This window comes from Argiope bruennichi, chromosome 11 (genome assembly GCF_947563725.1).
Source record: "Argiope bruennichi chromosome 11, qqArgBrue1.1, whole genome shotgun sequence".
NCBI classification, from domain to species: Eukaryota; Metazoa; Arthropoda; class Arachnida; order Araneae; family Araneidae; genus Argiope; species Argiope bruennichi.
Window position 1 is genome coordinate 29,897,646 of NC_079161.1, and position 16,957 is coordinate 29,914,602.

At 24.8% G+C, this 16,957-nt stretch overlaps 1 protein-coding gene across 1 annotated transcript; it reads right to left on the reverse strand.

Annotated features, from left to right (window-relative positions):
• Positions 1 to 328: 328 nt before the first annotated feature.
• LOC129957406 (ERO1-like protein alpha) lies at positions 329 to 16,957 on the reverse strand. The gene is made up of 14 exons (XM_056069712.1): positions 16,582 to 16,957; positions 13,583 to 13,702; positions 12,260 to 12,343; positions 12,084 to 12,137; positions 10,940 to 11,016; positions 10,392 to 10,465; positions 7,203 to 7,323; positions 7,058 to 7,104; positions 6,203 to 6,295; positions 5,514 to 5,760; positions 5,358 to 5,427; positions 4,230 to 4,316; positions 2,683 to 2,813; positions 329 to 828 (listed from the first exon to the last, which is right to left on the reverse strand). The coding sequence occupies exons 1-14, from the start codon at positions 16,678 to 16,680 to the stop codon at positions 756 to 758; spliced, it is 1,377 nt and encodes a 458-aa protein (XP_055925687.1). The 5' UTR covers positions 16,681 to 16,957; the 3' UTR covers positions 329 to 755.

Consider the following 16,957-nt stretch of genomic DNA (forward strand, 5'->3'; position numbering starts at 1 on the left):
TATTAAAAAAAAAAAATCAAACTAGTACCAAATAAAGTAATTAGCAAAATTGATCAATATGCTTGAGATTTAAAAAAAAAGCCAATATCTTGGTTCTCATGCCTTTTTTATAAGTATAAACATCAGTTTAGTGCATGTTTCATACAGTGTTATTGCACATTTGATTTTACAATAGAAATCAAAACTTTTGTTCTAATGCTGATAAAATAAGATTCATTACCAAATTATGAATTAAACAATTCTCTTTCCCAGCATAATTCTACAAGAATATAGTTCTTAATTTAAAAGATGAAGCTATTTAGAAATGAAGTTGTACAATATTTACAAAAACATCTTCTACATATATTTAAAGCAAATAAATAAATAATGTACATATATATAGTTATTTTTATACAAATATTTACCTGCATTCAGCTCAGACATATTAACTTTTTTTTATGTTAAAAAAATAAGTCAACAACCGAGACTAAACATAGAGAATTTGTATGACTAGTACTAAGGTTATGAACAAAATGTAATTTTCTCTCTAATTTTTTAAAAATATTTCATGTAGACTATATAAATAAATTTACAAACCTTAAAGGTTTATAACTTCATTGTAATAAAGAAACTCATACAGATAAAATGGAAATTATACTGGAAATTCAAATTTAGCTTGAAATATTCTTGTCAATTTACAAGTATGATGCTTTATTTATTTATTTTTTCTTTTCTTCTCAAGAATGTGCCGCAAAAAGTTTTTAATAAATGAAATGCTATAATTCAATCTTATGATGGCTACCTAGTAGTTGACGGAATTTTTCAAGATTGTACACACTGTTGGAGAGTCTAAAACAGAAAATGAAATAACATTTTAATGAGAAAAAAATCATGCATAAAAATACTTAGCACTTTTTAAATATATCTCTATATTTAAAATAATAAGAAAAACAATTAATGTAGCCACCGCTCCAACCATTGGTTCAATTTTATGGTTTCATATGAAAGTTTATGACCCCTAGATATAAGGTCCCTTGCCCTCCTCCTCTCTCCAATTTTGAGACAAATTGAAAAATAAAGCTCTGTAATGCATTCCCTATGGAGAAGTCTTGTTACAGAGTTCGTCAGCCAAAACCACAGAATTTCTATAAAATTTGTTTCATATGTAAGCTCAAGATATGTAAAAGTTGACTGAATGTGTACATTAGATACATTGTTTAATAGGCTGTGATTGACAAGTTTTGTCAGGGTTTTTCACCATAGAAATTTTGAAATAGATCTTGGAAATGGACATTGGTTAGAGAAAGGAACCATTGATTTGATATGACCTTCATCTGACCATTAATGGTGTTAATTTCATATGAAATAAAAATTGATAAAATCCATAGAGTATTGGATTTAGATGTTTCTTTGGTTTCACTAATTATTTTAGATACATAGATGATGAATGAACAATAGGTTGCTGAAGGTGACTATTTAAAAATAAATAAGCTTTCTAAAATAGTCTTTCATTTACACCAAAAAGCAAAAATTTCTTAAATCCAATATATTGTCACCAAATAAGGACAGTATTTTATGAAAATTGTAAAATGTGTGAAATGCTTATAGAAATAAGCATATTATAATTTGATGCCATTCATAATGATTTTAATTTTTTTTAATGCTACTCATTGTATTTCTATATCTTCAGAGTATTAGAATTTCATTCTTTCTCAATTTCATATATTAATTATATAATTAATTTCGTATATTCGTCGTCTCAATATATTCTCATACATTAGAGAAACTTTACCCCCTTTTTTTAGTATAATAAAACTGAGTACTAAAAAAAATAATTTTTACTTTATAATTATTAGACTTTATTTCATTATTATTATAAGATGACAAAAACAATATTTTCTGAAATTCAATAGTAAATAGGACAGCTCATATTGAATCAAGATTCAATCAAAATTAACCAACTTACTGAAATTAAGTTCTAAAAATATTCGCTCTAATTCTAAAATCTCCTATTTATGTTTTATATTTCAAATATTTTGGTGAAAATGAAGAATATAAAAATTATATGCTTAAATTAATTGTACTCTGTTAAAATCAAAAGTTCATACTGAGGGTAAAAAAACATATAAATATTCCAAATAGAGTTTCAAATAATTTAATTCTTTTTTAACTATCTTCTCATTTCAATGCATATTTAAGCACTAAATGTTACTATATTTGAAGATGGTACAAGTTTTTAAATCATGAAGACATTTAGTAAGGGAAGATATTAAAAACATAAATAAGTAAATGAAATAGTAATCCTTTAAATCTAATTATATTTTTATCAATCATTAATTGTGATTGATAATACTTATTTTCACTTGCTCAAATTTTGACAAAGCAAGCAAAATTTTCAATGGCTTCTGGCAGAATGAATTTTTTGTTTATGATCAACAAATAATTTGGGGATTATAATTCAAGATAGGATAATAATTCAGAACTATATAAATTATGTTATAATGGAGTTTACTGTACAGAATTCAAGTATTTAAGTACTTCCGTTTATACAGCATCATAGCAAGAATTCATCATCTTTCAATTAAAATAAAATATGCTCATAAATTAATCGTATATACATTTTTTTTAATGTATATAAGATTTAAAAATGGACAGAATCTAAATAACTTACTAAATAAATTACTAAAATAAAATTTTTCATACCTTCCAAAGGCATTAAATAGTGATACCACTTCTGTACGAGAAAGACGGAATTGTTTTCGATTATTCATGGAATAATTAGTAGGCATATCTTTAGAGAATAAAATTTTGAAAGCGGTTCCCAAGCCTTGCACCTAAAATAAAATATTAAAAATATGCAAAAATTATAGTAATAAAATATTAAATCATATGAATTTAAATTCTTTAGAAAATCAAATTTTTTCACAACAAGATTTTGTTGGAAGTTGGACAAAAATGTATCCAACAATGTATGCGATTATGTAATGGATGAAACTATTCCAACATTGTTACCCTAGAGTTCAAACCATTTTCATTGTTTCATCCAATACATAGTCGCATGATTTTTGTTCACTGTTGAAAGTTAAAGAAGAAAGATTCAGTTTAATATCTGCATAGTTTAAAGTATCTTGAAATTTAGATTACCAGGGTATTTATGCTTTTTAATTGAGTTATGATTAATCAAGTTTAAATTAAGAGAACTTAAGACAATTAATATAACACAGCTTTAATACCAAATTAATTTGCAGAATCAGGGATATGAAATTATATTAAACCAATATATACATAATCAAATATAAACAATATTCCTGTTGAACTATCTGGTTGCCAGAAGCGATTAGTATAAAATATTTGATAAAATATGTAGCTAAATAATTCTATTTAACATTATTTTTACTTTTTTGTATATGAGGTACACAAACAGAAAATACTATTATCATAAGATCAAATGTTGTTATCAAAAATTGGAACAAAATTTGACTCATCTCTACATTTTAGACAACATTCTGTTCAAAAAACATACTTTTGGAATTATCCTGTCAGTCAGCAAAATAACTCAAAAATATTTTGAATTAAATGGGTGAAATTTGGTTTGTAATCTTTAACATCCTTTTTTGTAATCTTCTATCAAATTTTGAATTGAATCAATTCACAGAAAGTCTGTTTGTCTAGCTGAATGAGAACAGATGAATATGATAAATGCAAAATGTAAGCAACTCAGTGAATCAAACTTGGAACAAAAGTTTAGCCTTTAAAGTATAAATGTTTTAATATATCAATGGGTTGGCCATCTGCTGGCCTTTTAACTGCATATAAAAATGACAACTCAGAAACGCAACAGCTTGGATAAATGAAATTTCTTAAACAATTTTAAGCATCTAAAATGTAGATTCTTAAGAAATTTTGAATTAAACCCATCAAAAGATTGAGACACCAAAAGGTTGAGCATAGGTCTTAATCAAATCAAATTTAAATGAAAAGAAAATATCTATATTTTTAACTTTTTAATTTGAAATATTTATAGCTGTAGAAATTTTTATGGAATTATTAAAGCAAGATTTAAACACTGTCAAAACACTGGGAGTAGATTCAATCAAGATAATTGATTTATATAAGATATAATAAAACATAAGTAATTAGAAACAGGTATTTTATAATTGTACACATACTTTTTACAAAAATATAAATGACCTTAAATAAAACATTAATATACTTGTATTGAAAATTGCTCTAAGAAAAATAAATCAAACCTGTATTTTCCCCCACAGACGACATTTATCACAGCCAACACAATCCATAATCTTTGATATGTTCAGAAAATGTTGTCGAAATTCTTCCTAAACAGCAAGAATAAAAAAAAAAAGATTGCCTTAATGATAAATGTTAAAAATACACATTATATAGACATTATAAATATGAACTGTACAAAAAAAATTAACCATCTCTATCTAGTTTAATGATTTCACAGAAAATTTCAACCAGAATGAATAGAATACTAAATGAAATTCTCAAACCATCTTTGGTGAAAATCAAACCATATAGATGCAAAGTAGTCTAACTTCAACAATAGATTATTATAATAAACATATTTTATTACCATTTGAAAATAAAAAGACAAAAGAAATATATTATTATGATATAATAAATTTATCCATATTTATGCATTATGGAAATAGATTTATAGCAATATATTTTTTAGTTTTATGATATGATTATACCTTCAAATAATTTTAATATTATGATAATAATTTAATAAGTCCAGCTGACATATAAGGCCTTATTTGGAATGAAAATACCATGTATATTTCTTAAAGAAATATTTTTACTGTAAAAAATATTTTTATAAAAAAATGCATTAAATCCTCTTATTGTTTATAATTTTACTTTTAATTAAACTCTTAGTATCAGTTACACCAAACAACCTTTAAAATTCATAGGTTTTTTTTTAAAAAAATTAAAGCTTTTTTTTTTTTACAAAAACTTATTTAAAAAAATTATTAGAAGTCAAATTTTCCCCATAGGTTATAAATAATTTTTAAAGAATATAACATTTAATTTTACTTTGGAGGAAGTAATTCAAAAACAAATAATTAAAATAATTTAATATATCTATAATACCCTCATTCAAAAAGAATGTCAACATTTAAGGTAATCTTTCCTGTATATTTTTCAATTAATAAAAAATTAACCATTTAATTAGTATTGAAATTTATGACTATCCATAATAAAATTCCCTATACTGAAAGCAATTATAAGCAAAATGTTGAAGAAAATTTATTCACCAGTTTGAATTTCTTTAGCTTATAAATCACTAAACAAGAAAATATTATTTATATATTTATTATATAAATAATTAGAAATACATAAAATTAATGCACCTTTAGTTTTCTAGCTTCTTTATCATTGCCACGAAACATAACTTTCTCATCAAAATGATCTGGAAAAGATCTAAAAAAGAACAATAAACAAATTTAAATATACATGTATAATTTCAACCCAGTTATTCTAAACCTAGATATATATAGAGATCTCACCTTGCAATCTCCAGCATTTTTGTAACGGCCATACGAACTTGTTCATCATTTGTTTCATTGCCAGTATAGTAAATTTCATTTTCAAAATATGGAGCAGCTTTGGCAATGGCTCTAAGTTCCAAAAGGTATGTAAAATACAAGTTTTTTAACCACTGAGGGCCCTCTCCATTCGTGTATCTTGGATCAAACCTTCGCTGGAATTCTTCAATATTTGTACCCCATTCGCCTTTTGAAAAACAGTCTTTGGCTAAAAATAAATTTTATGCACAACTAAATGAAACAGGTAAATATTTTAATCAAAAAAAAAAGCATGAAAACTTATATTCAACATAAAATATTTTTTAATAAAAAATATCTACAAGCTAAATCTTTAAAAATGAAAAAGTTAAAAAAAAAATTATATATGCATTAATGATTCCAACATTTCCTTACTGGTAAAAAAGTAATATAGAACTATAAGTATTATATAATGCTTTGAAATACGATTTTTTTAACAAATTTAAGAACACAAAATTTTAAAAAATATTAGAATAAAACAGAAAAGGTAAATTAAATCATTCATTAGCTTGGAACAGAAGCAAATGGAATCTAAATGTTATTTTTAATATTACTTTTGCTATTTTTTTTATAGTTAATAAAAATGTCATCAATTTGCAATATTAGAATAATTATGAAAAATTTAGTAATACCTTTCGTATAATATTCTGAGCACAAATGGATACTGATGCTGGAATGAAGCCCAGAAATAGCACGATAGAAAGCTCTTTTTTCCAAGCACATTGCTGTTAAAAAAAAGTAAAAATTAATCTTGAAAATACACTTTCCAAATATGAAGAAACTACAATTTTAGAATAATAAATAAGAACTATTATTTATTTATAACTATAAAAAATAAATTTTTAGAATTTAAATATATAAGATATATTTAAATAAAAATAAGACATTGATTTTAATAGCATTATACTATATAGTAGAAAGAGGTATTGTTATGTCAGAAGATATTTGGTATAAAATGGTTAATGACAATATGACATTGAATGAAACAGTTAACAAAATAAGTAACATCATGTCACGGATTCCTCCAAACAGGTTTAGCACACAGTAATTCAATTTTTTATTTAACAGCAGGTGTTCATGAAATAAAACATTTGCAGTCAACTGAGGAATGTGTATGGGACTGCATATATAAATATCACATGGAATATTATTACTGAAATCACAGTTCTACTTTCATTTAAGCAAACCATATTCATCTGTCATGATAAACAGAAATTTAAAGAACATATCATCTGAAATAATCGGGTAACTAAGTTTTATTTGCAGACAACTTGTAATTTTCTGATATTATAAAGACGTATTTAGATTCTGATATAATTTTCATTACCAATATTCAAAAGAAATAGATTATAAAACAAATAAAAAAACTTTAAAAAAATGACACTGATATAAATATTTAACTTCCAATATAAACAATGATATATGATACGAAATATAATTTTTTTTCCTTAAAATTTAAAAACTTGATAACTTTTATACATACATACCATCTATGTTTTTTGATGTAGTATATGGGCCATATCCACCACCAAACCTTTAATAAAAGCATCAAAATAAACAATTAAAAATAATTAAGAAATCCAATCAGCAAATAAAAATAATTCAATAAAATATAAGAAATCTTCACTATACCTGAAACAATTTTCTTTATAAATGCTATTCCATATGCGGTGAGCTGAAGGACCTTTGTAGCCAGTATATCGTTCAGGATTCAATAATAAATCAACATATTGTAGCTCAGATGAATTTTCATCTAGAAAGCAAATATTTAAATTCCATGTATTACATTTGACTTAATCATAATTTATACAAGATATAAAATAACATTTTGCAGCAAATACATAAATTCCAATAAATAGAGATTTTGTCTTCCACAAAGCAAATATTTAACAACAAGCATAATTGAAAAAAAAAAAAAAAAGAAAAAAGAAAGAAATGGCTTTCACAACATACAATTGTTGGGAATTGTATGTTGGGAATTGTTGGAAGTATGGGTTGTTTGAGATGTTTTTGAATACAAGTTAAAAGATAATAAGTGCTAAATCTGCGCTGTAAAAAACTGTTAAATAAAAATAAATTACAGTAAATGATTAGTCAACAAATAGTTTCATCTGTGATTAATTTGAGTACTGGTCACTTCAGTAAATAATTAGACACAAGATTCTTATATTCACACACAAAAAAAAGTGTATCGAAAAAAAAACTTTAATGCTGAACAAACTAAAGAATATATGGTAATCAAGACTTGCAGAATTACACCTTACTGCAAATTGTTTTGCAATAAGGTGCAAGCTTCAATTTATTGTCACTATTATGGGATAAAAATAGACAAAAACAGTAAATCAAGTAGTTCCTAAAAACAATAATGAAGTAGCCAGGCAAGTAGACAAGAAGACATATTAAATTCAAACCAAAAGTCAGAAGCGAGAACATGTATATATCCATGAATTACTTTGGAAAGATAATGTAACAACTACTTACATAACATTTTTTGGATATTAAATAACTAATTTCTGTTCTTTGAATTTTTATAAGTGCTTTTTTTCAGGAGGGGGGGGGGGGTGTATGTAAAAGAAATAATGACAAGAGACAAGATCAGCAAAAAATGCCAAATGGTATGTATTATAATTATTCACATATAAATACATATAGTAATAAATTACATTTAAATAATTCTTTTGGAACTTCACAAGACATTTTTTTTTTAAAATTTCAAAGCAAATAATAATAGTAATAACAAAACTACTGCCCAATTTATCTTGAAATCAAGTGTTCTACAAATCCAAATTAGACTCTATCATCAAAAAATAAAACAATTATAAGGATGTCAACATAACCCGATTCATTGCATCTATATGTCTGCTAAGATCAGATAGTTTTACTTCGTGAATTTTTAGTTATTTTTACATGAGATATTGCAAAAAAATTATCTGAATTTTCAATCAGATTTTTGAATTCCCATTAGTAGCCAAGTAAAATAATTTTAATGCAGTATTAACCTATATTTGCAATTTCTTTCTGTTACTTATCTAATAATTAAGTTTGATATCTACAAGAATGTTTAAATAAATCATATGACAGACAAATAAAGAGAAATACAATATTTTGATATGCAAATTTTAATATTGCTTTTAATTGTTAACAATTTTATTTAATAACTACAATAATTGGCAAGCAATATTTCTCAGAAAAGTAAACCAGGCATATATTCATGACACAACACTTTCAACACAATAATAGGTTTGTTTTGCCATTTTTTGAAAGAATGAAATGACTTTCTCTTTTTTCATTTCTAGATTATTATTTTTTTTAATAATTTACTACCCAGTATATATATATATATATATATATTACAAGCTTCAACTGAGATAGATGAACAGAGACTAAAGCAAAGCTTACAAAAGATTATTCATTCCAATTTTTCAATCAAAACTCATACATCAGGATACACTCATATCAGGATATCGTGCAAACCTTTTTTTTTATCATCATGTGATGCTAACAATTTACCACAGGAAAAATGAATAATCATTAAAGAAAAAAACAATATAAAAACATATTTAAAAAAAATATTTTTAAAAATCTTTAGCAAAAAGAAAGGAGGGGACAAAAAAGAAATGTGATGATTATTACAATGCTAGATGCAGAGTTTATTATTTTAATTATTATTTAAGAGTAACATAGTATTCATCTGCAGTTAGTTGCCACTTGTGACAATGTATTGTTTGAACTGATCGAAATAGCATGGAACACATTTCCTGTATCTAAATACATAAAAATTCTGCTAGCTTTAATGACCAAACAATTTTCTTGTAATGATCAATTTCAATGATCAGATGGGAAAGTATGAGACAAACAATATGATTAGAGAGGAGAAAAAAACATACATTTTTCTCTAGATAATTATCGCCACTGAATTAATCATCTGCAATGTTCTATCTACTTCTATTTAATGAGCAAATTGTTGAGACAAAAGAAAATTATCAGTTTCAAGTTGAGCAAACATTTCACTTTCATCATGAAAGAAAAATGTAACCATTGGAGTAAATACAGTTAATATGGGACTAAGTCAGCAGAAGGTTGCAAATATGCTAAAAATTTATCAACTTTTGCAAAATTCATTGCTGAAATTTAGAAGTGGAACTGAATATGTAGTCTGGAAGAATAAAATTTTGATGCTTAAATGAAAGTGACGTGGGAAGGTTGAGAACACAGAACATGCTTGTTGAAGAAGTGATTTCTCAAAGTGTAGAAAAAAGAAGAATGTGTGAGTGAACCATTGCTTTGTCAGAAGACTAAAATTTCTAAAAAATGTTACATGGAAGTTTTCATAACTTTTTAACAAAGCTTAAAAAATTAAGTATGTATAATTTTTTTCTATTTTATACATTTTGTCAATTTTCTAATTATAATGAAAGAATAATACAAATGATGCTGTGTATATTATTTTATATTTCTTTGGTTGGAAGAAGAAGGGTGTTTTTGTATCGTTACATTAAGCAAATATTGTAAAGCTACAGTAATAATGAATTGCTTTTAAGACATTCTGATTGTACTATTCATTCAGATAAAAAGATCATTAAGGTATAGATTCAAAGTGATCAGAACAAATGATGTCCATTATCTTAATATAAATTACTGTTTAACACTTAAAAATTTCACAAATTTCAAATTAGAAAAAAAAAAAAAAAAAAATTAGAATAAAATCTCATAAAGAAATATTTTTCATCTTCAATGGTAAAACAAATACATATGACAAACAAAGAATTATAGATTGCTTAAATACAATTTTAAGATTAAAAACTAATTGCTAATGCATACCATCCATTTCACAGAAAGTATCCACAGAATCGTCATGCTTTTGCCATCTCTGGAATCCTTCATAATTTTCTTCACTGCAATATATATATAATTTTCAATTTTAAAAAATATAGGAAACATTGTTGATGTTGAACTGAGAATAATTAAAAAATAAAATATAAAACTTTAAATATGTTAAATATTTATGTTCCAAAATAGGATATGTACTACAAAATTCTCTTTTCACAAAATATAAATTAAATTAATATGAATAATCCTGTTGTTAGTATAGGGAGGTAGATTTAATGATTTAAAAGAAACTGTAATACTAATAAAAATTTATCAATGAATATTAAATTTCCAAAATGAATATTAGATATCATTAATTTTATTTTTATCACAGCAGCAATTTAATAAATTTTAAATACACCATTGAAAAGTAAATTGTTAGCATATCAAGAAAAAAAATTACATTCAAAAGTTACTTCAATGGCAAATTTTATAAAATATAATATTAGTATTTAATTATGGTAAAAATCTTTACTTATACATCACTAAAGATCACCCACCTAATTGTTTGATTGACTGCTCCAAGTCCATCATTATTTTCATCACAGGCTTCATCACCTTGAGTTAATTTACCATTCTAAAATCAATAAAAGTATATACATGTATTTTAACAAAAATTTCAATAAAATCTTATAATTTCAATTTAATTTTATAATTTTTTTTGTATTTATTTTTTTTAAGAAAACCAAAATCAATATCTAATTAAATGAAAGAGCCGGTAACTGAAATCCAGATCAATTCCCCTTTTAAAGACAAAACATAATATTTGACTGTCATATTTACATAAAATTTTCTTTCAGACTTGCATATAAAATTATTTTAATTGATCAAGTAAAGTAAGGTACTATTTTAACTCAACTATTCAGCACTCCAAAAATTTGTAAATTAATTTGCTAAGCAATCATGATCAAATGTCTTATTCAATTTTCTTTGGATTTAGTATGACAGTCCCAAGAAGTCATAAAAAAATGACTTGTAAATAAGGAATTACATTTTTTAAATCCATTCCCACTTTTTCTTTTTACATATATGTGAAGAAACAAGAATAATATTTTACAAGACAACTAATATTTTAATTTCTGTTATTTTTTTTAAAGTATTTAGAATTGAAATCATGGTGAATAATATGTCTATAAAAAGTTGCTATACTCATGGATGAGGAAAATTCATGAAAATATCAAGCTTTTTTTGCAGCATTTATTTAGTTTTAAAGTATGCTTTTCAAAATAAACATACAGCTCAATAAATATTGAAATGATTAATTTGTAGTACAACGAGCAATTTCAAAACTTATTTAGCCTTTAAATTTGACATAATTTAATAATAAAGATGAATAAGTATATTTGTCTATGGACCATTAGACAGGTCCATGATCCATTAGAACAGACCAATAGACTTAGAACCACCAATTTTGGAAAAATAAATTTTGGAGGGTAGAAATGAGCTCTTCAGAGCAATTTTTTCAAATATTTAAGAGGTATTTTAATTACAAATTAAGCAAATTTTTGGTGTTTTTCAATAATAACACCTAAAATGATTACAGCACAAACATGAATTTCATAAAGAGAAATAGCAAAATAAAGCAGTAAGATCCATCAATAAATTTTTATAAACTCATTCATCGTAGTAAAATTGCCATTTTACCTTTTTTGATTCACCTTTAAACCCTTGACCTTTTAACCCAGGAGGTATCTGTTCCTGAAAAGAAATGATAAAAAAATTATTTGCAACCAAAAACAACATTTTAAATTCATTTGAAGAATATATGCAAGTATATATAGTATAATATACAAGTGTCTTCAGCCATTAAAAAAAATTACCTCTGGGCATGCCTTTACAGAGCAGTCTTTTATTGCACATTTGCTATCATCTGGCCAAAATGGACAGCCTCTATTTAAATTCACCTACAATGTATCAAATTAATATTTAATGCAATTATTAGATAGATCATAAAAAGAAAAACAAAATTGAAATATTTGTACTAACAATAAGGATAACTAGTTATGTATTGAAAAGAGAGAGAAAAAAAAAGTCACAAATCAACCTAAATTACGCAAAAACAGCAATAGAACTGTCACTTAACTAATTTTTGATGGTTATCATAAATAATGACTCCCCCCCCCCAAAAAAAAAATACAAATACCAGTTGATTTTTTCAAAAGTTATTCACATGATGAAATTGAATAATTTATTCAACAAATTCCAAAGTTATTTTTCAAATTAAATATCCTTTCAAAAGAAACTTAAAAAACTTATAATTTTAATACTAAATTTACAAAATATTTATAATTTGCTCTGAAACTACAAAAAGACTTGATTTAAAAAAGTTTTATATAAAAGAATTCAAGTTAAAATATATATAATGTCCCCAAAAAATATATGCATATTTTGAGAATAACTATTAACAAAAAATTAATAATAAATATTATCTATCGTAGCTTTATGTAAATGCTGAATCTTGTTAATTTTTGGAAGGTGTCAAAATGTTCATCATTAGCATCCAGGCATTATATGATAATGCCAAGAAATTTATAAATAACTCTATAGAAATTAGTTTTTGAGGGCATTTTTTTTCAATAGTTGTTTTCTACTCATTGAATATAATTGTTTAGGCCACAAGAATTAATATAAAAAAATCTCTCATATATCTGTACCTGTTAATATATTTGTATCATTATATACCAGTTAAGCACAGGAAAAAGAAGTAGATTCAATATATTCCTCTTTTTGTTTCATATATTAATCATATTTCCATTTGAGTAGGCTTCTAATTGAATCATAACACAAATTAATCAATAAAAATTTATTCTGATGATAGTAATGCATTAATTTAGGAATCTTTGGTTTATGTTGTTAGTTATGTAACATTTATTCCAAGTGAAACATATTTTTAAGCTGTATGTACATATACCTAAGCACCTGATATTTAATAAGAACAAATTCACAACATGAAGAATAATAAATATAATTAAATTTCTAAAGAATTAAAAAGGAAGAATTTTAATGTTTTAATTTAATGGTTACTATTCTTTGTTGTTCTTTGTAAGTGACATTATAAATTGTAAACTATAATAATAAGAAGCATTCAATTTAAGATAGAATGCTGAATTATATAAGAATGCAGAAAATTTATTCAAACTTACCTTAATATAACGAAAAAAGTCAGTGACTAATATACTTCGTAATATAGGATATAATTTAATGTTATTAAAATAATCAACTGTATCTATGTTGCATGAGCAGTCATCTATTCGACCTTCAAGCTATAAAGAAAAAAACAGAAATTTTTTTTTTATGAATTCTTTCATTAACTCTGAAAATAATTTAAATTCCCCCAAAACAGTTATAAGAATTCAAGTTGCATTATTTTGCTTTCATTCCATTTAATTGTGGATTTTGCAATATAGAAAGAACAATAATATGATAAAAAGTATAAACATATCTAATTATCTAAATAAATGGTAAAGAAATAGTCATTTATTATCATAAACATCAATTCATAATTCATTAAATAAAAATAAAGAATTTGTATGTGAATTTCAAACACTTTCTCCATAAACAAGAGCATCGTACTGATAATTGATAGTATAATAAAAAAAAAATTTCAATGAAATATTTTATTAACTTGGTCTTAATGGCTTCTTCAACAACATGATTAAATCAAGACATGCAACAGAAGCAAAAAAATTTATGATTATTATGACAGTAAAGCAGACATCAAAATCTCCACTTGAAAATTTCAGACTTCAGCAAGGCACAAATACTACAAGTACTTAGGTTTTTATAGCTTATAAAACTAGTGACAAGAAAATGAAAGGGTGACATGACAAACAAGTGTCCAACCCTCACCTCTTTTTATATTCACAGACATACAATGAATTTTGTCATTCAGAAGGAAGTAAACTGAGTATGCAGATAGCAAAACTTTTTAAATGATGCAATCTAAAATTCAAATTACAAGATCATATATTAAATTTCAATAATTTAAATTGCTATGATTTTCAGTTACCATGCTTACATACATGGTATGTATAGGCTATAGATGACCAACCCATATACAGATTTGGTTCAAAACTTGACTTAGATCTATAATTCTTATAAAATACTTTGCACTAAATTTTATCTATCAAGCCTTTTTTTACCTTATTACTTGGACAGACAGGCACAAAACTTTCTTTGAATGATTTGAAAGAAATCCACAAATTTAGTGTAAAAATAACATAACACAGTTCATCCATCTAGTTTAATGCATTTTTATATTATCATTTACACAAGTAAACATTCTTCCAAAAATGTATTTTCTGAGCACAGGACGCCTACATTATATTTTCTAAACTGATATGAAATAGGATGTAAAAACAGAAATAAAAATATTCTAAAATAGAGATTACGCCAGACATAAAAACAATCTAAATTTATTTCAAAGTTTATAATTTGTAGTTTTATACTTTCATGAAAATTTAATTTAGTATTAGCTTCAAAACGGGTATGTACGGGTAAAGGGTATGTATATAATCAAATTAAAAATGAATTTAATTGTTCTAGGATTAATGAAAAACACATATTTATTTTTGCATCATGAGAAAATAAAATCACACCACAATTAAGAATATTTAGAACAAGCAGGAATGGCCTATACTTTCTAATTTTATTTTACATTTTATACTAATGGCCTATACTTTCTTGTATGATACCTAACAATGGTATAAGCTCCCCCCCCCACAACATAAAATTGCAGATTTTGGCCATGAATTTGTCTGGATTTCTATTTCCAGAATCTAGCACATGAGTACTATGCAGTATAATGTGGAAAACTGAGCATACTAAAACATTATTTAATGTATAAAAATTTTATAATCAATAAGTGAAAACTGATTTAGTAGCATTATTATACTAAATGGTGTCAATTTTTCCCCCTACTTAAGAATTTGCTATCATTAAATTTTTTAATTCAGCAATTAGAAGGGATATAGTGTGGGTTGGAAATAGACTCAATTACCAAAAATTATGTCTATAAATCTATTGACGAATTTATTTAGGAATTTTTAATATGGAGAATAATGTTAAAATTTTATTTTTTACAACAATGGAAATTATGCAATTATTTTACACTAAGATAGAATACCATTAATTCCATCAAAAAACAATTCAATGGAAACTATAAACTTCAAATAAGTATTTTAATAGTATATAAAAAATATCCACTTTGAAAACCTAAAGAAATCCTTAAAACATAACATAATTTTTATATCTTTGTTGATATAAAAAGTAATAATATGTGCTTTATTGGAAGCCTATCTTCCTAGTATATTTTATTTATTCCATAAAATATAAATTTTTAGTATATATACATGATTAGTGACAAACTGACCTATTATTTCTATAAAAATTTTGCATTATATGGATCTCTCAGTTTTCAAAGTAAAAAACAAATCAATGGATATTTCTAATGCTACTTCAATTTTTACTAGATAATAATTGCTGGCTATAAAATTAATTTATATTTTATGTCAGAATGCTATACATTGCATCATATACATGAAAATCATGCTTTACATATCAACACATACACAGTATGTTCAATCACATATGCATCCTTAATTCCTTTGAATAAATTTATTTAAGTAAATTATAAAAATAATACTTAAATAAAAACATACAATGTAAAATATTTTCTATCTTTTAAAGCTGTATAATCCATATTTTTAGGCTACATCTTAGTAACAAACATCCAGATTTAATAACAATTCTTATTTCACAACTTCCAATATATTAGTGCTAGACAGAGTTATTTTTAAAAATGTGATATCAAAATTTCCCCTAACATTTCAGTCATTAATATACAATCATTTATTTGAAATTATTCATTTATTTCATGAAAATTATCGGCAAATGAGAAACATGGATTTCAGATGAATTCATTTTTAAACGATGACAATTATACAAATATTCCAATCAACTAACAAAAATAGAATCATGATTTCCATAAAAATTAAATTAATATGAATGATTTTATACTAAATGCTATATAATCTAAAAACAGCATTTAAAAAAATCAATTAATAGATGTAGAATCTAAACATAAAATATTAATCCGAGGATTATTCTTACCTCAGCGAAAGTATAATGTATTACAGCTTACCTTGCAAAAACAACCACCGCTGCCATAAACCACACAGCTACAGTACGTTAATAAATAAGTAATTGTCCAATAAATATGAAAATTAGGGAAAAATTTCATTTTCTAAGCTGATTTCTTTACATTTATGTTCACAAGAAAATGCAGAAAAAAGTAAATAAATAAGACATTCCTTGATATCAATTAAATGCTAGCCAGTAATACTGCTACGTGCGAAGAAAACTGTTGATTATTAAAATGCATCCTTCTGAGATTTAATAGGAAAACACAGATGTTTTATTTCCTTTCATAATGTCAACAACGACGTGTCATTACGATATTTCTGGTTTGCGTTAGCAGACGCACGTATCCCGTAAGTGCATCTCCAACCGGTTGTCAA